The sequence below is a fragment of the Ictalurus punctatus genome, chromosome 17 (assembly GCF_001660625.3).
Source record: "Ictalurus punctatus breed USDA103 chromosome 17, Coco_2.0, whole genome shotgun sequence".
NCBI classification, from domain to species: Eukaryota; Metazoa; Chordata; class Actinopteri; order Siluriformes; family Ictaluridae; genus Ictalurus; species Ictalurus punctatus.
Genome location: NC_030432.2, coordinates 19,135,198 through 19,150,627, shown reverse-complemented (window position 1 = coordinate 19,150,627; position 15,430 = coordinate 19,135,198). Strand labels below are relative to the sequence as shown.

The window sequence follows — 15,430 nt, the reverse complement described above, 5'->3', positions numbered from 1 at the left end:
CCACGAGTTGTTCCTATAGAAACAATAATGTATTAGCATGAATGATATAAACCGTACTGTCAGAGCTGCTGTTACAGAAAATTAATCAACACCATCTAACCAAGCAGCCAATCAGAATCGAGAATTCAAGAGCTCTATGGTATAATTTTTTTAGAAAACTGATAATAATGTATAGTCTTTCTCTGCCTCTCCAAATGTTAATTTACTTTGTACAGCTGCTTTTTGACACTATATATATATATATATATATATATATATATATATATATATATATATATATATATATATATATATATATATATAAATATTACTGACTTTGGGATGTGGCCTGTGTTTCGCCTGCACTGTTGCTTGCATTGACTTGTACTGAATCACAGTGCCTCTGCAAGTAATCTGCAAATGCAAATGCATCTCTCATGTGCCCTAGATAAAGGCTATGGTTTTTAATGATGTGATGATGTGTAAAAAGAGTTGCCACTTCTGAACTGAAGAAGGCACACTAGATACAGATGTCTTGTCTTCTCAGTGTTGCTTCCACTCCTTATAATCGGAAAACTATAAGTAACTATTGTAACTATAGTCCCCCCCCCCCCCCCCCCAATATAACCCCTTTAATAGAATATTTAAACCATGAATGCAGTGTATGAGTGATTTCTTGTTTCCATGTAACCTGAAGTAAAGGATCATTACAGAGATGAATATCACAGAAATCCACTAGGTTTACTAAATCGGCATTTAACCGCAGCCTATTAGCATAAGGCCACCATCAGAGAGCACCACTAATGGATTTTAAAGGTGTCCTACTATTGACTCCTTTTAGAAAACCATCCAATATTCCTAAAAATATCTCACAGCTCACAGAAAACACTTGAATTCTTGACATTATAATATCAACTAATATTGAAAAGACAAGTTCCTGTTACCAGGAACCAACAGGAAGCTGGAGGGGGATTTTTTTTTCCTTCTCAGCAGGAGTGTACCTGTGCACTGTCAATGTTTGTCTAGTTTTTAGTAGGCAGTATATTTTGATTAAGCGTATTTGGTCTTTGGTCTGCAAGGTGATGAATGTGCAGAGGCAAAGTGCGGATATGGTACAAGATTTATCTCTCCACTCCGAGCGGTAGATTAGCTCTGTCTGAGAACTGCAGTCTCCTGAACTGACGGCCTTAAATATGGCTAATAAGGCACAGCCACTCTGTTTGGGTTCTTCATACAACAAAGTGCAGTTAATGAGATTTATTTATAGGGAAAGGGGAGGGAAGGAGAGAGATGCAGAGGGGTGGAAGGGAAAATGGATAGAAAACAATGTGTTAAACCTGGAGGAGGCTGGAAACAAACAGAAGGTAAAAGGCTGGAAACAACCTGGCTTTATTTCATCACACATCAAACAAAATCATGACCACTGCATCCATTAGTTAAACCTGAGTCTCTCTCTCTCTCTCTCTCTCTCTCTCTCTCTCTCTCTCTCTCTCTCTCTCTCTCTCCTACCTCTCTCACTCTAGGTATGGTATTATTTTGACAGGAAATATGAGGACACATGTCAATCACAAACGCTCTCTCTCTCTGTCTCTCTCTCTCTCTCTCTCTCTCTCTCTCTCTCTCTCTCTCTCTCTCTCACACTCTCTCTGTCAGTGTGTAAGTTATCCGTGTGAGTAATGAGAATATTTAGTAATACATATTTAAGTTATCATTAAGCAGAATATTCAGGAATATATTGATAGATTTTTAAAAAATGTTCTTATATTGTTCTAAAACTATAGGGAAAGAAACTCAGTATTATTATGATCATGGTATACATGGAAAAACAAAGCAAAAGATCATTGCATTGTTTATTCGTGGTATATTTGTGACAGTCAGCGCAGGTTAACATGATGCAGAGTGGCACAAATAGAAAAAAGTGGTTGGGTTTGAATGAATATGTCATTATGATTTGTGGGAAAGTGAGCTATGATAGCCAATCAGATCAGCCTCTAATATTCTCTATCTGAAAATTTTGATTAAAAAAAAAAAGTCATGAATACTACAGTAGTGAGCTGTTCATTGGCTTCATCTTCTTATAAATATGCTAAATATGCAGCAGCATTTGAACGTACCATACACTCTTGATCAATCCCACCCACTTCCACAGAAACTTTGACTAATCCCACCCACTCCCACTCCCACAGAAACTTTGACTAATCCCACCCACTCCCACAGAAAATATGACCAATCCCACCCACTCCCACAGAAACTTTGATCAATCCCCCCCACTCCCACAGAAACTTTGACCGATCCCACCCACTCCCATAGAAACTTTGACCAATCCCACCCACTCCCACAGAAATTTGACCAATCCCACCCACTCCCACAGAAATATGACCAATCCCACCCACTCCCACAGAAACTTTGATCAAACCCACCCACTCCCACAGAAACTTTGACCAATCCCACCCACTCCCACAGAAACTTTGACCAATCCTGCCTGGTTCTTGATAGTTCTCGATGCACATATCTAGCGTATGCAAAAATTCCAACTTAGACAAATACTAATGTTACAGAGATGTTGTCTTAACATGCTTACAACTAAAACATTTTCAAAACTTGACTGTATAGCCGTGTTTCCATCCACATATCTTTATGCAAATTTTCTGAAATCGCATAAAAAAGTGCTGGATGGAAACACCACATGCGAGTAAAATCTCCAAAATGAGGCAGTTCTTTTTTTTTTCATTATTTGATAAGAAGACTACCATAAACTACGATGGAAACACATTTACCGAATAAATTCCTCAATGCACATCAAAAAAAGTCAGGATTTTACCTCAACAAATCATGTGATTGGATAATTGTCTGATGTGATTGGACATTCCGCGCATGTGGCCAACTTATCCATGGCAATGTGTTTTTCTGTGGGAACTGGCTTGCACAGCATCTCAAATGTTGTTTTTGTCATTTTGAAATGCCTGAGCCAAAGTCTGTCATCGAAATTATTTGGTATAAAAACCTTCCAGAGCTGTCTCACACGATTCCGTTCCCAAATATCAGACATCCGCCTCCGATCACAAGACAACATGAGGTTTGTGACAGCATCTCATCTGCATGCTCTGAAGCGCAAGTCATTTATTATACTGGAAATAAAGAACCACAGTGGCACAGTTGCACCAGCTTCCATTTGTATCGATACTGTGCACCAGATTCCCCAGAAGTGAAGATTCTGTTCTCGTGAAACGGTGGGTTGGGGTGGAAACAGTGCTTTATTCACTAATGTTTTATGCAATATTCCAATTTTTCGCGTGACTTCAATTTGCAACTTGGATGGAAACATGGCCACTGACAGGCTTGACAAAGGAATCAAAATATCCAAGACACTAACCGTATATCAAATTTGTAGCAACGAGGGTGACGTGTTTTTGTTTGTTTTCATATAATCACACAATCCAGGATATGGTAACCCTGTCTATACCTTTAACTAAACTTAAGACATGTGAATTTTTATAATGAATCATTTCCAAGCTTGAGACCAAGGTGCTAGAAATGTAATAAAACTAACAAACAAACAAACAAACAAGCGAAACCTGCTAACCTAACATCGCTAGCTGGATAGTTAAACCAAAAGATTCTCTCTCTCTCTCTCTCTCTCTCTCTCTCTCTCTCTCTCTCTCTCTGTCTATACAGTATATGTCAATCACAAACACTGTATGTGAGTGTAAATCTGCTACTAGCTAAAAATGGCAACTTAAACATTTCTGAAATGTCCCCCTCTCTATCTCTTTCACTCAGTCTCTCTCTTTGACTGAAAGGTATGGTGTCAATCTGACAGCTTGTCCAGGAAACACAAGAAAATATGTGTCAATCACACACTTGTGTGTGTGTGTGTGTGTGTGTGTGTGAGAGAGCAGCTGTATACTTCATCCTCTCTACCCAGTAATCTTTATATATTCATGGCACTGAATATGAATTCATGACACACAAAGCTGGTTGATATATTTTCCAAACAGAGAAAGCTGACAGGATGCGTCTTACAAGAATCCATTTATGTTTTGGTAGATATGTGTAAAGCTGTGATGTATTGTTTACACAGAGATCTCTTGCTCTCCTATATTTTGTTCCTGTTCAGAAAAAGAAAAAAAAGAAAGAAAAGAAAAAAAAGCATGCACATAACAGTGTGTAGAGAGTTGTCATTGCTTGATCGTACTGTTTGGTTAGACCTGAACGCCTAAACACAATCGACACTAAACGGTCGAGTGTGTGTGTGTGTGTGTGTGTGTGTGTGTTTAATGGCTACAAGTCCTGGAGGCTGTTCAACACAGAGCAGTGAATGAGCCCGTATCGATTGGATTGAGTGGTGGATGTAATTGCGTTAGTTGTGTTGGCTCCGAATCCCAGAGTACTTGGCCTCGCCTCTATCATCAAGGAAGCGGCGTGAGAGATGGATGAGAGAACGCAAGGGTGGAGAAGACAAACGAGGAGAGCAAAGATGAACCCAATCACATTCAAGCCATCCTTTTTTACGCTTGAAATGGTGTCATTTCAATTACAATGAGAACACACACACACACACACACACACACACACACACACACACACACACACACACACTGGACTGAAATAGCTTCGAGCATATTGTCTGGTGTTAATTGTTATCCCACTTTTGAGCAGCCTGCATCGACTGTAATTTCTTCCATTTCTCTTACTTGACTAGTTCCATAACCACTTTGATTCCATTGCATTTCATTATGACTCCGCTAAATCGCGAACACTATCTCCGGCCTCCAGCTGTGTGTGTGCGTAACAGAGAATGAGAAAAAGAGAATGTGGTTGCTAATGAAGTTTGAAACTAACTCCAGCCGTACAGACTTTTTACATGTTCTCATGAGCATCCTGCAGAGTCTGATGATGAATAATTGACGAAAATCCTGATTTTGTATAATGCGATCCTCACACACAATGTCATTTAGTTGTAACACAAAGAGCCACGCATAATATATTATAAAGGTCATACACTAGCAGATTGTTGTCTAGATGCAGACCCAGGAAGGTATTTCAGTAGACCAAACTGTATATGTAAATAAAAAAAAAAATAAAAAAAATAAAAAAAAACAGCAGAGCTGTTAAATGTATGAAGAAAGAAAAAAAAACTGCCCAAAATTCAGAGACTTCACTTTTTACACATGAACCAGAGCACCTTTTGTAGCAGCTCCTCTGTTGTGGTAAATTATTTAGCATAAGCCAGCTCATCGGAGAGGAGACTAGCTAGAGGGCTGAAGACACCAGCTCAGAAAGGAGAGAAGTTTCACAGACTTTTTTTTTACCATTCAAGGTTGACGATGAAAACAATGCATGGACTCAGAAGTATGTGTTTACTGAATCCCCCTGAAATAGCTTCATATTATATGGCAGCTTTGATTATGTGCTTAAAAATATGAACTGAATGGAGAGAGAGAGAGAGCAGACAAGAGAGAGAGAGAGAGAGAGAGAGAGAGAGAGAGAGAGAGAGCAGGCAAGAGAAAGATGAGGAGAGAGAAAGCAGGCAAGAGAAAGAGAGAGAGAGAGAGAGAGAGAGAGAGAGAGAGAGAGAGAGAGAGAGAGAGAGCAGGCAAGAGAAAGATGAGGAGAGAGAAAGCAGGCAAGAGAAAGAGAGAGAGAGAGAGAGAGAGAGAGAGAGAGAGAGAGAGAGAGTATTTATACATGTTATACCTGATGGGTGTTCTCTTTCATCGCTCTCTTTCTCAGAAAAGGGATGTCAATTTAATTGACACATTTACATTAAATTCCTGTAATCCATCAATAAATTTAGATTAGATTCTCTGAGAGGAGACTCTCAGACAACCTCACACCACCATCATCACACACGTTTCCCATGTAAAACATTCACAAACATTTTCCGAGCGGATTTTCTACAAGCCTTTGGACACAGTGATCTCGGATTCAGATTACTTCGTTCACGTACGTGTACCCAATAGCTATCACTGTATGGGTTTAGCTGGCTACGTTAAAGTACGCTAGCTGTCCTTATGTTCTGCTCACATCATGTTCACGTAACTTGGAACTCATATAGACATTCACACACCTTGTTTTCCTGCTCAGCATCAGAGCATGTTAGTATATGAAGTCAATTTAACAGTCTGTACTATTCTACTTTAACTTGAGTGAAGTTATGCTTCACCTTTATATAGAGAGTATTCATATCGACGGGTAATTGCGCCTTAACGTAAAATACATTTGTTTACTTTATATCGGTGGGTTGGTACAAATGATCACGTGACCTGGCTAAAATCTGAGGCTAAAAGACTTAGCAAGATTTTTCTGTGACCGAAATAATGACACGGTGACGTGAGGAATACTTAGAAAACTGGATTTCTCAAAGAAGTTTCCGTCGGTGACGCTCGGACAGGTTTTTGTAGAGGTGTGTGTTAATTAAGACGAGTAAAGTGCTAGCGATGAACCGTTACCTTTTGGATGACATTGATGGTGTCACTACAGGTTTAGAAGTGAGCAAAAAAATTCAGCTTTATTCAGAGGTTTCACTGTTTTGTCAGTCTGACCTCATGAAATCCCATATTATAGGCTTTGCATGAAAAGCTTGTGATGCTTGACATTTCACTCGTTCTGGTTGAATCTGGCTTCATTCAATGAACTCAAGCAGATAGCATGTAACACTCGGCTAACCTTTTCATTCAGGATGGCTCAGAAAACTCGCTGTCGGTGCCAAAGTGCACTCAGGGATTTGTAAATTCAGAGCTTAGTCACAGTGCGTTATGTTCAAAACACACTCCGGTCCGAGTGGCTGAAAAAGCGATGGCACGTGGCCAGTGCTCGGCCTGCCAACTTAGCTTTGCTTGGCTGAATTTATTTGATGAAACTGCTAAAAGTGGCCGTAATTTTTGTTCACTTGTCTGTGAAGACTATCGAGACCCGCACAGTTTTACACACATGTATGCATAACTTTCCGAAGGCAAATCGTTCGAACCTTCAATTTCACCGTCCGTGTTAAGCTCAAACAACTGGACAGCAAGAAAAAGGAACTCACTTAAAGCCATTGGATCCTTTCCACATATGCAGGTCATCGACCCAACAACGATTGGTGTCCGAAGAAAAAAGTTCTCTTGGTGCACTTTCAGAATCTTCTATAAACCTGGATTCCCTTAGCGTGTTATAATATATAATTATACAATATATCATTACTGTGTGACTTTCCAGGAAGATTTTTTTTTTTAAATAACAATGAAATAACAAAGAATGGAAAAACCCACTCAGTGAATGTACGCATTAATATTTTTAAAAATGAATTGAATGATTATTTTTGGAGAGCCCTGCAGAGATATGCTGCTCTGTGCACAGTGTGTGGTCTTCATGGGCTATAAGAATCAATGGCTTTATAAAGAAAAGCTTTTCTAATGTTTGTACAGCTACATGGTAGACATCTAGTTTCACATTGGAGCTCAGTATGGCAGTGTTTAAATGTCTACTCAAGCAAACCACTGATGAGAAAAAGAATAATACATGTCTGATTCCTGGTTCCTCATATAATATTGCAGATATACTGTATCAGAAATGTGCACCACTGCGACCACTTGTTTCCCCTGAAAGAAAAATGTGTCTGCCTTTTCCTATGTCTGAACATTTTGGGCTAGTTTTAAGTCCTGTGTGTAGTTTTTTGTGTTGTAGTAGGGGTGGGAATTTTGCTGAAGCCTGGAAACGCCCCAGAAACTGCACATTTATGTAAAAACCTTGTGCTAGTGTTTTTTGTTGTTGTTGTTGTAATTTTTTTTGTCCTGCGGGATTGCGAAGCACACATCTGTTCAGAAGCTGCTTTAAAAAAAAAAAAAAAACAACCTTAATTCTCAATTGTACACTTCTGCAGTCGTATTTGTTTAGGACGCATTATCTGTTCAATCTGAATAATGTATTCGTGTTGGGTTATATCTGACGTTTGCAGATTTTCATTCTGAGCAGATATCCACCACGACCGTTTGTAAATTCTCTGAAATAAAGGCAGCAAACTGTACATTTAACTCTTTTAATTTATTTATTCATTTCCATATGATTCATTTTCATGTGATTCATATGCATGTGATTCATTTACATGTGATTCATTTAATGATTTGCTTCTCTTTAAATCCAGGTTTAGACTGTGATATTACAAAGGTCTTTCCAGATTATTACTTGCCACACTGTATGAGATACCCCCAGTAAAATTGCCTGAATTCTGTAATATAATTTGTTCGCCATGTTAGGTTTAAATCCTAAACTGTACTTTTATGTTGTGCATGTGGCATACCTTTTTTACACTTAAATTTTAGAGTGCAGCTTTAAAAATAAATAAATAAATAAAAATAAATAATAAATAAATAAATAAATAAATAAATAAAAGTATTCAATTGGTCCCTAAAGTTGTTATTTCCTGGTGAAAGATATATATTAAAGGTTTTTATTTTTTTTATTTTATTTTATTTTTTAAAGTCCCCTTTGTGGTACCACCCTAGAGACAAGGAAAAGTGTGCACTTGTTTTAGGTGTGTCTCATGTTTGGCTGGAATTAAAACCTGAAGCAACATTGGCTCTTCATGGATAAACTTGGAGACTCCTGTCATTAACCGAACGAATGAAGGACGACTCGTTCTGCTTGAGCATTGTTAGCTAAGACCTTGCTAAGACCAGACCTTGCTAACATATAACCACCATTCTTAAAACCCTTCCACTGACTCCTTCTACACTTCTGCAAGAATATAAAATCTTCTCACAACTTCTGTCTTTGGAAGTTGTTTTTATGGTCCAGCCCATGCTTCATTCTGCCATATTCATCTGTATACAGCTTTCTTTCCTCTGACACCATCTGCTCTCTGTTCCTTCCTCCAGGCTTAGCATAATATGAGATAGGGTTTTTACTGTTACAGCCTCAGACCTCTGGAAAGCAATTCCTAGCTTGCTCCCTCTACTCATTTAAAACCCAGCTGAACACTCATCTCTTCCAGCTTGCTTTGCCTTTAACCTAATTCCTTCCACTCACTGAGCCCCCAGTCTCGCCTGCTTTATTGTGCTTTAAACTAATTAGTGGCTCTAATTATTTTATTGCTTGATTTACTTTTAATCTTTGTGCGATTCTTTATAATCAGTGTCTGTGTCTATTAGGACTGCTTCATTTTCTTTCACGTTCGGATTGCCGATTCCTTTTCTTAATAATACATTTGTGCCACTAGGATTTGAATTTTGAAAGTAGATCTAAATATTTATGTGTTATTCTGAATTTGTAACGTTTTCTTGTAAATTAAATCATATTGAAGCTGCAGTGTAGCAGGTAGTGTTGCCTCAGAAGCTTCTAGAGTCCCAGGTTCAATCCTGAGTCCGGGTTTTTCTGTTTATGTACGTTTGAGTGTTGACCTAGTGTCTGTGCAGGTTTCCTCTGGGTTCTCTGGTTTCCTCCAACATACCCCAAAACATGCCAGTAGGTATTCCCAGTGTTTTGGGACCCTGTCTGTGATAACGTGCTCATAGAAGATGAATGAATGAATGAATTATTGGCTATTTACATAATAACAGATAGCTAAAAAGTGTATCATTAACCTTACCTAAGGTAAATGGGTAGCTGTTGGGTGGCTGGTTAATGCCCAGTGCCGTACAGTTTCTGGCTAGATTAGTTAATTATGAGTTAGTTAAGTATTATGTTGTGTAATTGACAAGTATTTAACGCTAGATAGCATGTTATCCAATAGAAGGCAAAAGAAAGACTAGGGGTGATGTCACATGGTATAATCATGTTTCCTAATCAGTTTGTTTCATTCTGTGGCTCTGTAAATAAGCCAATTTAATAAATAAATAAACTGGCATCCAGAGTGTATGCAGGGTCGACTATGCATGTTTTACTTTATAGTAAAAGATATTGATGTATTAAAAAAAAAATCTGTTTCTTCTGTGAGAATAATGAGTTGTGAAAAGCCCAAGAGAAAAAAAAAGGACAGAGTATGTACCAACACATCACATTGTGTTATTTCATTATTTCCCTCTCCTGGCAAATTGGTCGTCAACTCCATGCCATTTTAATTAGATCGTTTTCTCACTAGGGGAGATTTGTGCATTCGGAGTCCACGGTTCAGATGCTCCATTCGAGGCTGTGGTCCTGAACAGGACGTCTGGAGAAGGCCAGCTGCGGGCGCGAAGCCCCATCGACTGTGAGCGCCAGAGAGAGTACACATTCACCATCCAAGCACACGATTGTGGATCAGGTCCCGGAGGCATCGGAGCGAAGAAATCACACAAGTACGTATATGTACCTTCCTTTAAGCATTAGATGTTCTAGCATAGTTAAACGTGAATACTCAAGTCAACCCCAAATGTGTTTAAACTCTGATCTAATTATGGGTGGATAATTGCGCACCAGGTAACAGTTTCCGCTTGCAGGATGTAGTCTGACATGGAAAGTGTCGCGAATGAAAAGAGGAAAACAGTAGCAACGATAAGACGAAGTGGTAAAATAGCGCTGAGTGAATTTGCAAGTAGTTAAAAGTGTTTTTACGCTATATAAAATCCTGACTGGAAACTACAGTAGTTAAAAAAATTGTGCTTTTTGCTTCTGAAAGGAATGTAATGCCTTTTTGAGACAAGCAACCACTTTCAATTAATACTAACACTACTATTTGGCTAATAATGCTGTTAAATGCATTTGCAATGTATTAAGGAGACTTCCAGCTTCAGACAGCTGTGTCCTTTGTAAGCACTGCCATGTAAAGTCTGCAGAAGCGAGACAGGCTCATATTGAAATATGAAATGAAAAGTTTTGCAAATGCAGAGCTGAAATACGTTCACAGTAACCGAAGAGTACTAAAAAAAAAGAGACTTTTCCCAAACCAAAATCATTTAATCCAATCTTTACTACTCTTTCCAATCCTAATAATGGTAGGCAGAATGGACTGCGGTAGAATTATTGCTGGTGCCAAAGAAAGGGCAAAGCTGTTCCTCAGATCTTCTGGTTTTAATCTGCCTAGTAGTTATCATCTATTTCAGAATGGAAGCAACAGCTTCTTTTCATCGTTCTTTTGGTGAACGTTGGCATGTGCCTGCTCTGGAGACGCTTTTCACAGGCCTGTGCTGAACCTTTTCCAACTTTTTGCCATTTACATCATCCAGAGAAGAACGTGAGCGTACCACACAGCTGGCCTAATGAGAGCGTAGTAAATTGAGAGGATGTACAGTGCCGTCCATTAATATTGGCACCCTGGGTAAATATGAGCAAAGAAGGCGGTAGAAAATTGTCTTTATTGTTTAACGCTATCATCTTTTGCTCAAAAAATTCACAAAAATACTCTGCTCTTATGGATATCAAACAATCGCAAACAAAACACAGGTTTATCAAAAAAAATATCTTTGTTAAATATAGGTGTGCCACAATTATTGGCACCCTCTAGTCAATACTTTGTGCTACCTCCCTTTGCCAAGATAACAGCTCTGAGTCTTCTCCTATAATGCCTGATGAGGTTGGAGAATACACGGCAAGGATTGAGAACCACCTCTGGTGTTTATTGCCAAAAAGCTCTATTTTGGTTTCATCTGACCATAGAATCCGATCCCATTTGAAGTTCCAGTAGTGTCTGGCAAACTGAAGACGCTCGAGTTTGTTTTTGGATGAGAGTAGAGGCTTTTTTCTTGAAGCCCTTCCAAACAACTTGTGGTGATGTAGGAGACTTCAGATTGTAGTTTTGGAGATTTTCTGACCCCAAGACGCATCTAACTTCTGCAATTCTCCAGCTGAGATCCTTGGAGATATTTTGGCCACTCGAACCATCCTCTTCACAGTGTGTTGAGACGATATAGACACACGTCCTCTTCCAGGTTGATTCATAACATTTCCAGTTGACTGGAACTTCTTAATTATTGCCCTGATGGTGGAAATGGGCATTTTCAACGCTTGTGCTATTTTCTTATAGACACTTCCCATTTTGTGGAGCTCAACAACCTTTTGTCGCACATCACAGCTATGTTCCTTGGTCTTACCCATTGTTATGAATGACTAAGGGAATTTGGCCTATGTGTTACCTCATATTTATACCCCTGTGAAACAAAGTCATGGTTGAGCAATTTCCTGTTCCTAGTCACCCAGGTGTACTAAAACAATGTAAAATATCAGTGGGAGTATACTTCAAATATATTTTCATCATATGAATTCATAGGGGTGCCAATAATTGGTGCACACCTATATTTAAGAAATATATTTTTTTAATACCCTGTGCTGTGTTTGCAATTCTTTGATATCTATCAGAGCAGAGTATTTTTGTGCATTTTTTTAAAAACAAAAGATCAAAAGGTTAAACACTAAAGACAGTTTTTCACAGCCTTCTTTGCTCATACTCACCAAGGGCGCCAATATTAGAGGAGGGCACTGCATCACTTAGAGATTTGCTCTAGAGATGAGTCATCCTTTTCCTTTTTTTTTTTTTTTTGTTGATTAGGTTTCTGTAAATACACAGTGTCCCAAAAGTCTCTGTATAAACGGGAAATGAACACTTTTTTGTCAAATGTCTTTCCAATTTTTTCATATTTAGTTTATATTATACATAATTTTTTTCAGATATCCTTTAAGAACACCTTTGACAAAAGAAGAAAGTATTGAAATCATTCTCGTGGCTGGATCGGGAAGCTGTCGCAAGGTTGTGATGGACAGGAAACATGGCAGGCCCATCAGACACACACGACACTGTTGCCAAATTTTTAACAAATTCAGAAAGACTGGAAGTGTTGCAGACCAACCGAGAAGTGGTGCTGGCATTTATAGTCCCTTATATAGGGAGAGTTTTGGGACACCCTGTAGTTTGATCCAATCAAAATATGAATCATATCTCCAGAGGTCTATCTGAACACTTCATTTTTCTCCTTAAATGTACAAATACTATTTGATCATGATCAAATCAACGGAAAACGTAGGCGGGGTATAAATTGCCATCAATGATTATCTAGCTGTCTGTGAAGATCTGATACTGATGAACAGGAGGGAATTTTGCAGCCTGCCCACTTTGCTGATTATGATGAAGGATTCTTTCAAAAACATGAGAGGTGGTTTGCTCCCCCACTTAACCCTACTATATAAGATCATCTAAAATGGGCTAATTATTTTAACAAGGCCATTTCATCAGCTTCAAATGGTTGTCTGACACTGTCGCACAGGGTGTATTTATAATCAGCGGCAGCCTAGTTGGCTCCCAAAATAGAAGATTTAGAAACATGAGCTTTAGTGATATGCAGTGTTTTTAAAGCTGATGAAATAAACTTACACCTGCAGCATAAACAAGCCTATTTGTAAGTGGAAAGTTAAAAAGTTTCACTTTATGTACCATCCTAATAAAGAAATTAGTCCATCCATCCAGACATTTTCTATACCGCTTATCCTACTGGGTCATGGGGAACCTGGAGCCTATCCCACAGCGCATGGGGCACAAGGTGGGGCACACCATGGATGGGGTATAAACAAATTAGTCCAAAGGTAATTTTCCATTGTATACAGTACAAGAACTTTGGAAACAGAAAAAAAATAGTCCAGAACATTCCAGCTGTATACGTTTGTATAAGGGGTTGGAGGTTCAAATCCCTGAGTGGGTGGGGTTTGCATGTTCTCCCTGTGCCTCAGGGGTTTCCTCCAGATACTCCAGTTTTCTCCCCCAGTCCAAAGACATGCGTTGTCGCTGATCGGCGTTTGCAAATATTCCGTAGTGTGTGATTGTGTGTGAGTTGGCCTCATGCCCCTGAGCTCCCTGGGATATGCTCCAGGCCCCCCTGAGACCCTGTGTAGGATAAGCGGTATGGAAGATGGGTGGATGGATTGATGGAATGATGGATGGATGGGTACTGCATACCTTGCTTTCTTAATCTGCACAAAGATTTAATTTCTTTGTAAATAAAAAAAACAAACAAAAAAAAAACACGAATTTTAAATAAACCTTTTTTTTTTCTAACAGTATACTCGACCAATGATGTACGCTATACTGTATGAACAAAAGTATGTGGACACCTGACCATCAAACTTTCAAACAGTTTGGGAACCACACAATTGTATAGGACTTTTCCTTTCACTGGAACTAACATTTCAAGCCCAAACCTGTATGACCAAGGTCGCTGTGAAAAAAAAAAACTCTAGTGGTCTAATGCCCAGGGTTTTGGAACAGGCACATATCGATCAATGTTATGGTCAGGTGTCCACATACTTTTGGCCATATAGTGTATACATCTTAATTACTTTATTCTTGTAGCATCTTATTGTTTTCTATCGGTACACAAGACCGAGGAATGTGATTACAGAGGTCAAGGTTCACCTATATGAAGTGAAAGTCGTTCATGCCCTTTCCATTAGTGAATATCAGATCACTGGGTATAATATATACGGTCTGATATTCATGGTGCTGACTAAAAAAAAAGTCTGAAATTCATCAGAAGGCTTTCTATGTAAGCCTTCATGTCTTTTCATGTTTTTTTTTTAAAATAATAAATATCATTTATACACACATACACACACTTCAATCCACATTGCTAAGACAGTCCAGCGTGATATGCCTGATTGTCAGTGCATTGCATACTATAACAGTATTTTTAATATTCATGCTTGCTTCATATTTCCCTGTATGTAATTCCCAGAACAAGACATGTGTAGTAATTATCACGTTTGTAGCTTTCAGACCTCAGATGTAGAGAAAATTAGTGGATCTTTTTCTGTGTCGCTGCCAGGGTCGAGTCCCCGGTCTCAGGCACACTCCAGGCTATATCTTTGCTCTGGCAGCCACCCTAAGGCCGTATAAATGACAAATATTATACACACCAGCCATGGGAGCACTTTTACAGGCTAATGGCAAAAGGGTAGCAGCTCAAGCCTCCCCCTGGGGTGTATCTGTACTGTACACGTGCCTGACCTAAATCAGCGCCGGGTTTCAACTGGTTTTCTTCTTTTATGTCACAAATGATTTGTCAGTGTGCCTCTGTTCTAAAGTAAGTGGGGATGTGTCTTCACGGCAGAAGCATGACTTGTCACCCCAGTGTTAAAACTACACTTTGTTGGTTTCATCGCTCCTGGGTGCTCATAAAACACTAACATGACATTATCTCTCCCAATGTCTCTTTGTCTTCCATCTTCTGATTCACTCTGTCTCCTGGCCTTTACCATTTCCTCCTTTGATTCCTCAAATCTCTTTGGCAGGATTTCTTTTTTGACCTTTCACCCTGTCTTCTTTCATGCACTCTTCACAGATGCCATTGTGTCCTGTTTCAATGCTCCTTTAGGGCAATACTTATTTTCACTTTATTTCATTCTCTGCTGACCCCCAATCACCCCCCCCACACACACACACACACACACACGCACACACACACACATGCACACACACACACATGCACACACACACACACGCACACATGCGTGCGCGCGCACGCACACACACACACACACGCACACATACACACACACACACACACTCTCC

General features: G+C 39.2%; 1 protein-coding gene across 1 annotated transcript in view; it reads left to right on the top strand.

Annotated features, from left to right (window-relative positions):
• The window catches only part of clstn2b (calsyntenin 2b), a gene marked incomplete at its 5' end in the record, with an annotated part of 146,339 nt that overhangs the window by 24,309 nt on the left and 106,600 nt on the right, over positions 1–15,430 (top strand). The window contains one exon of the mRNA XM_047161260.2: positions 10,040–10,235. Coding sequence (XP_047017216.2) covers positions 10,040–10,235 — 196 coding nt within the window. The remainder of the gene's footprint in view (positions 1–10,039; positions 10,236–15,430) is intronic.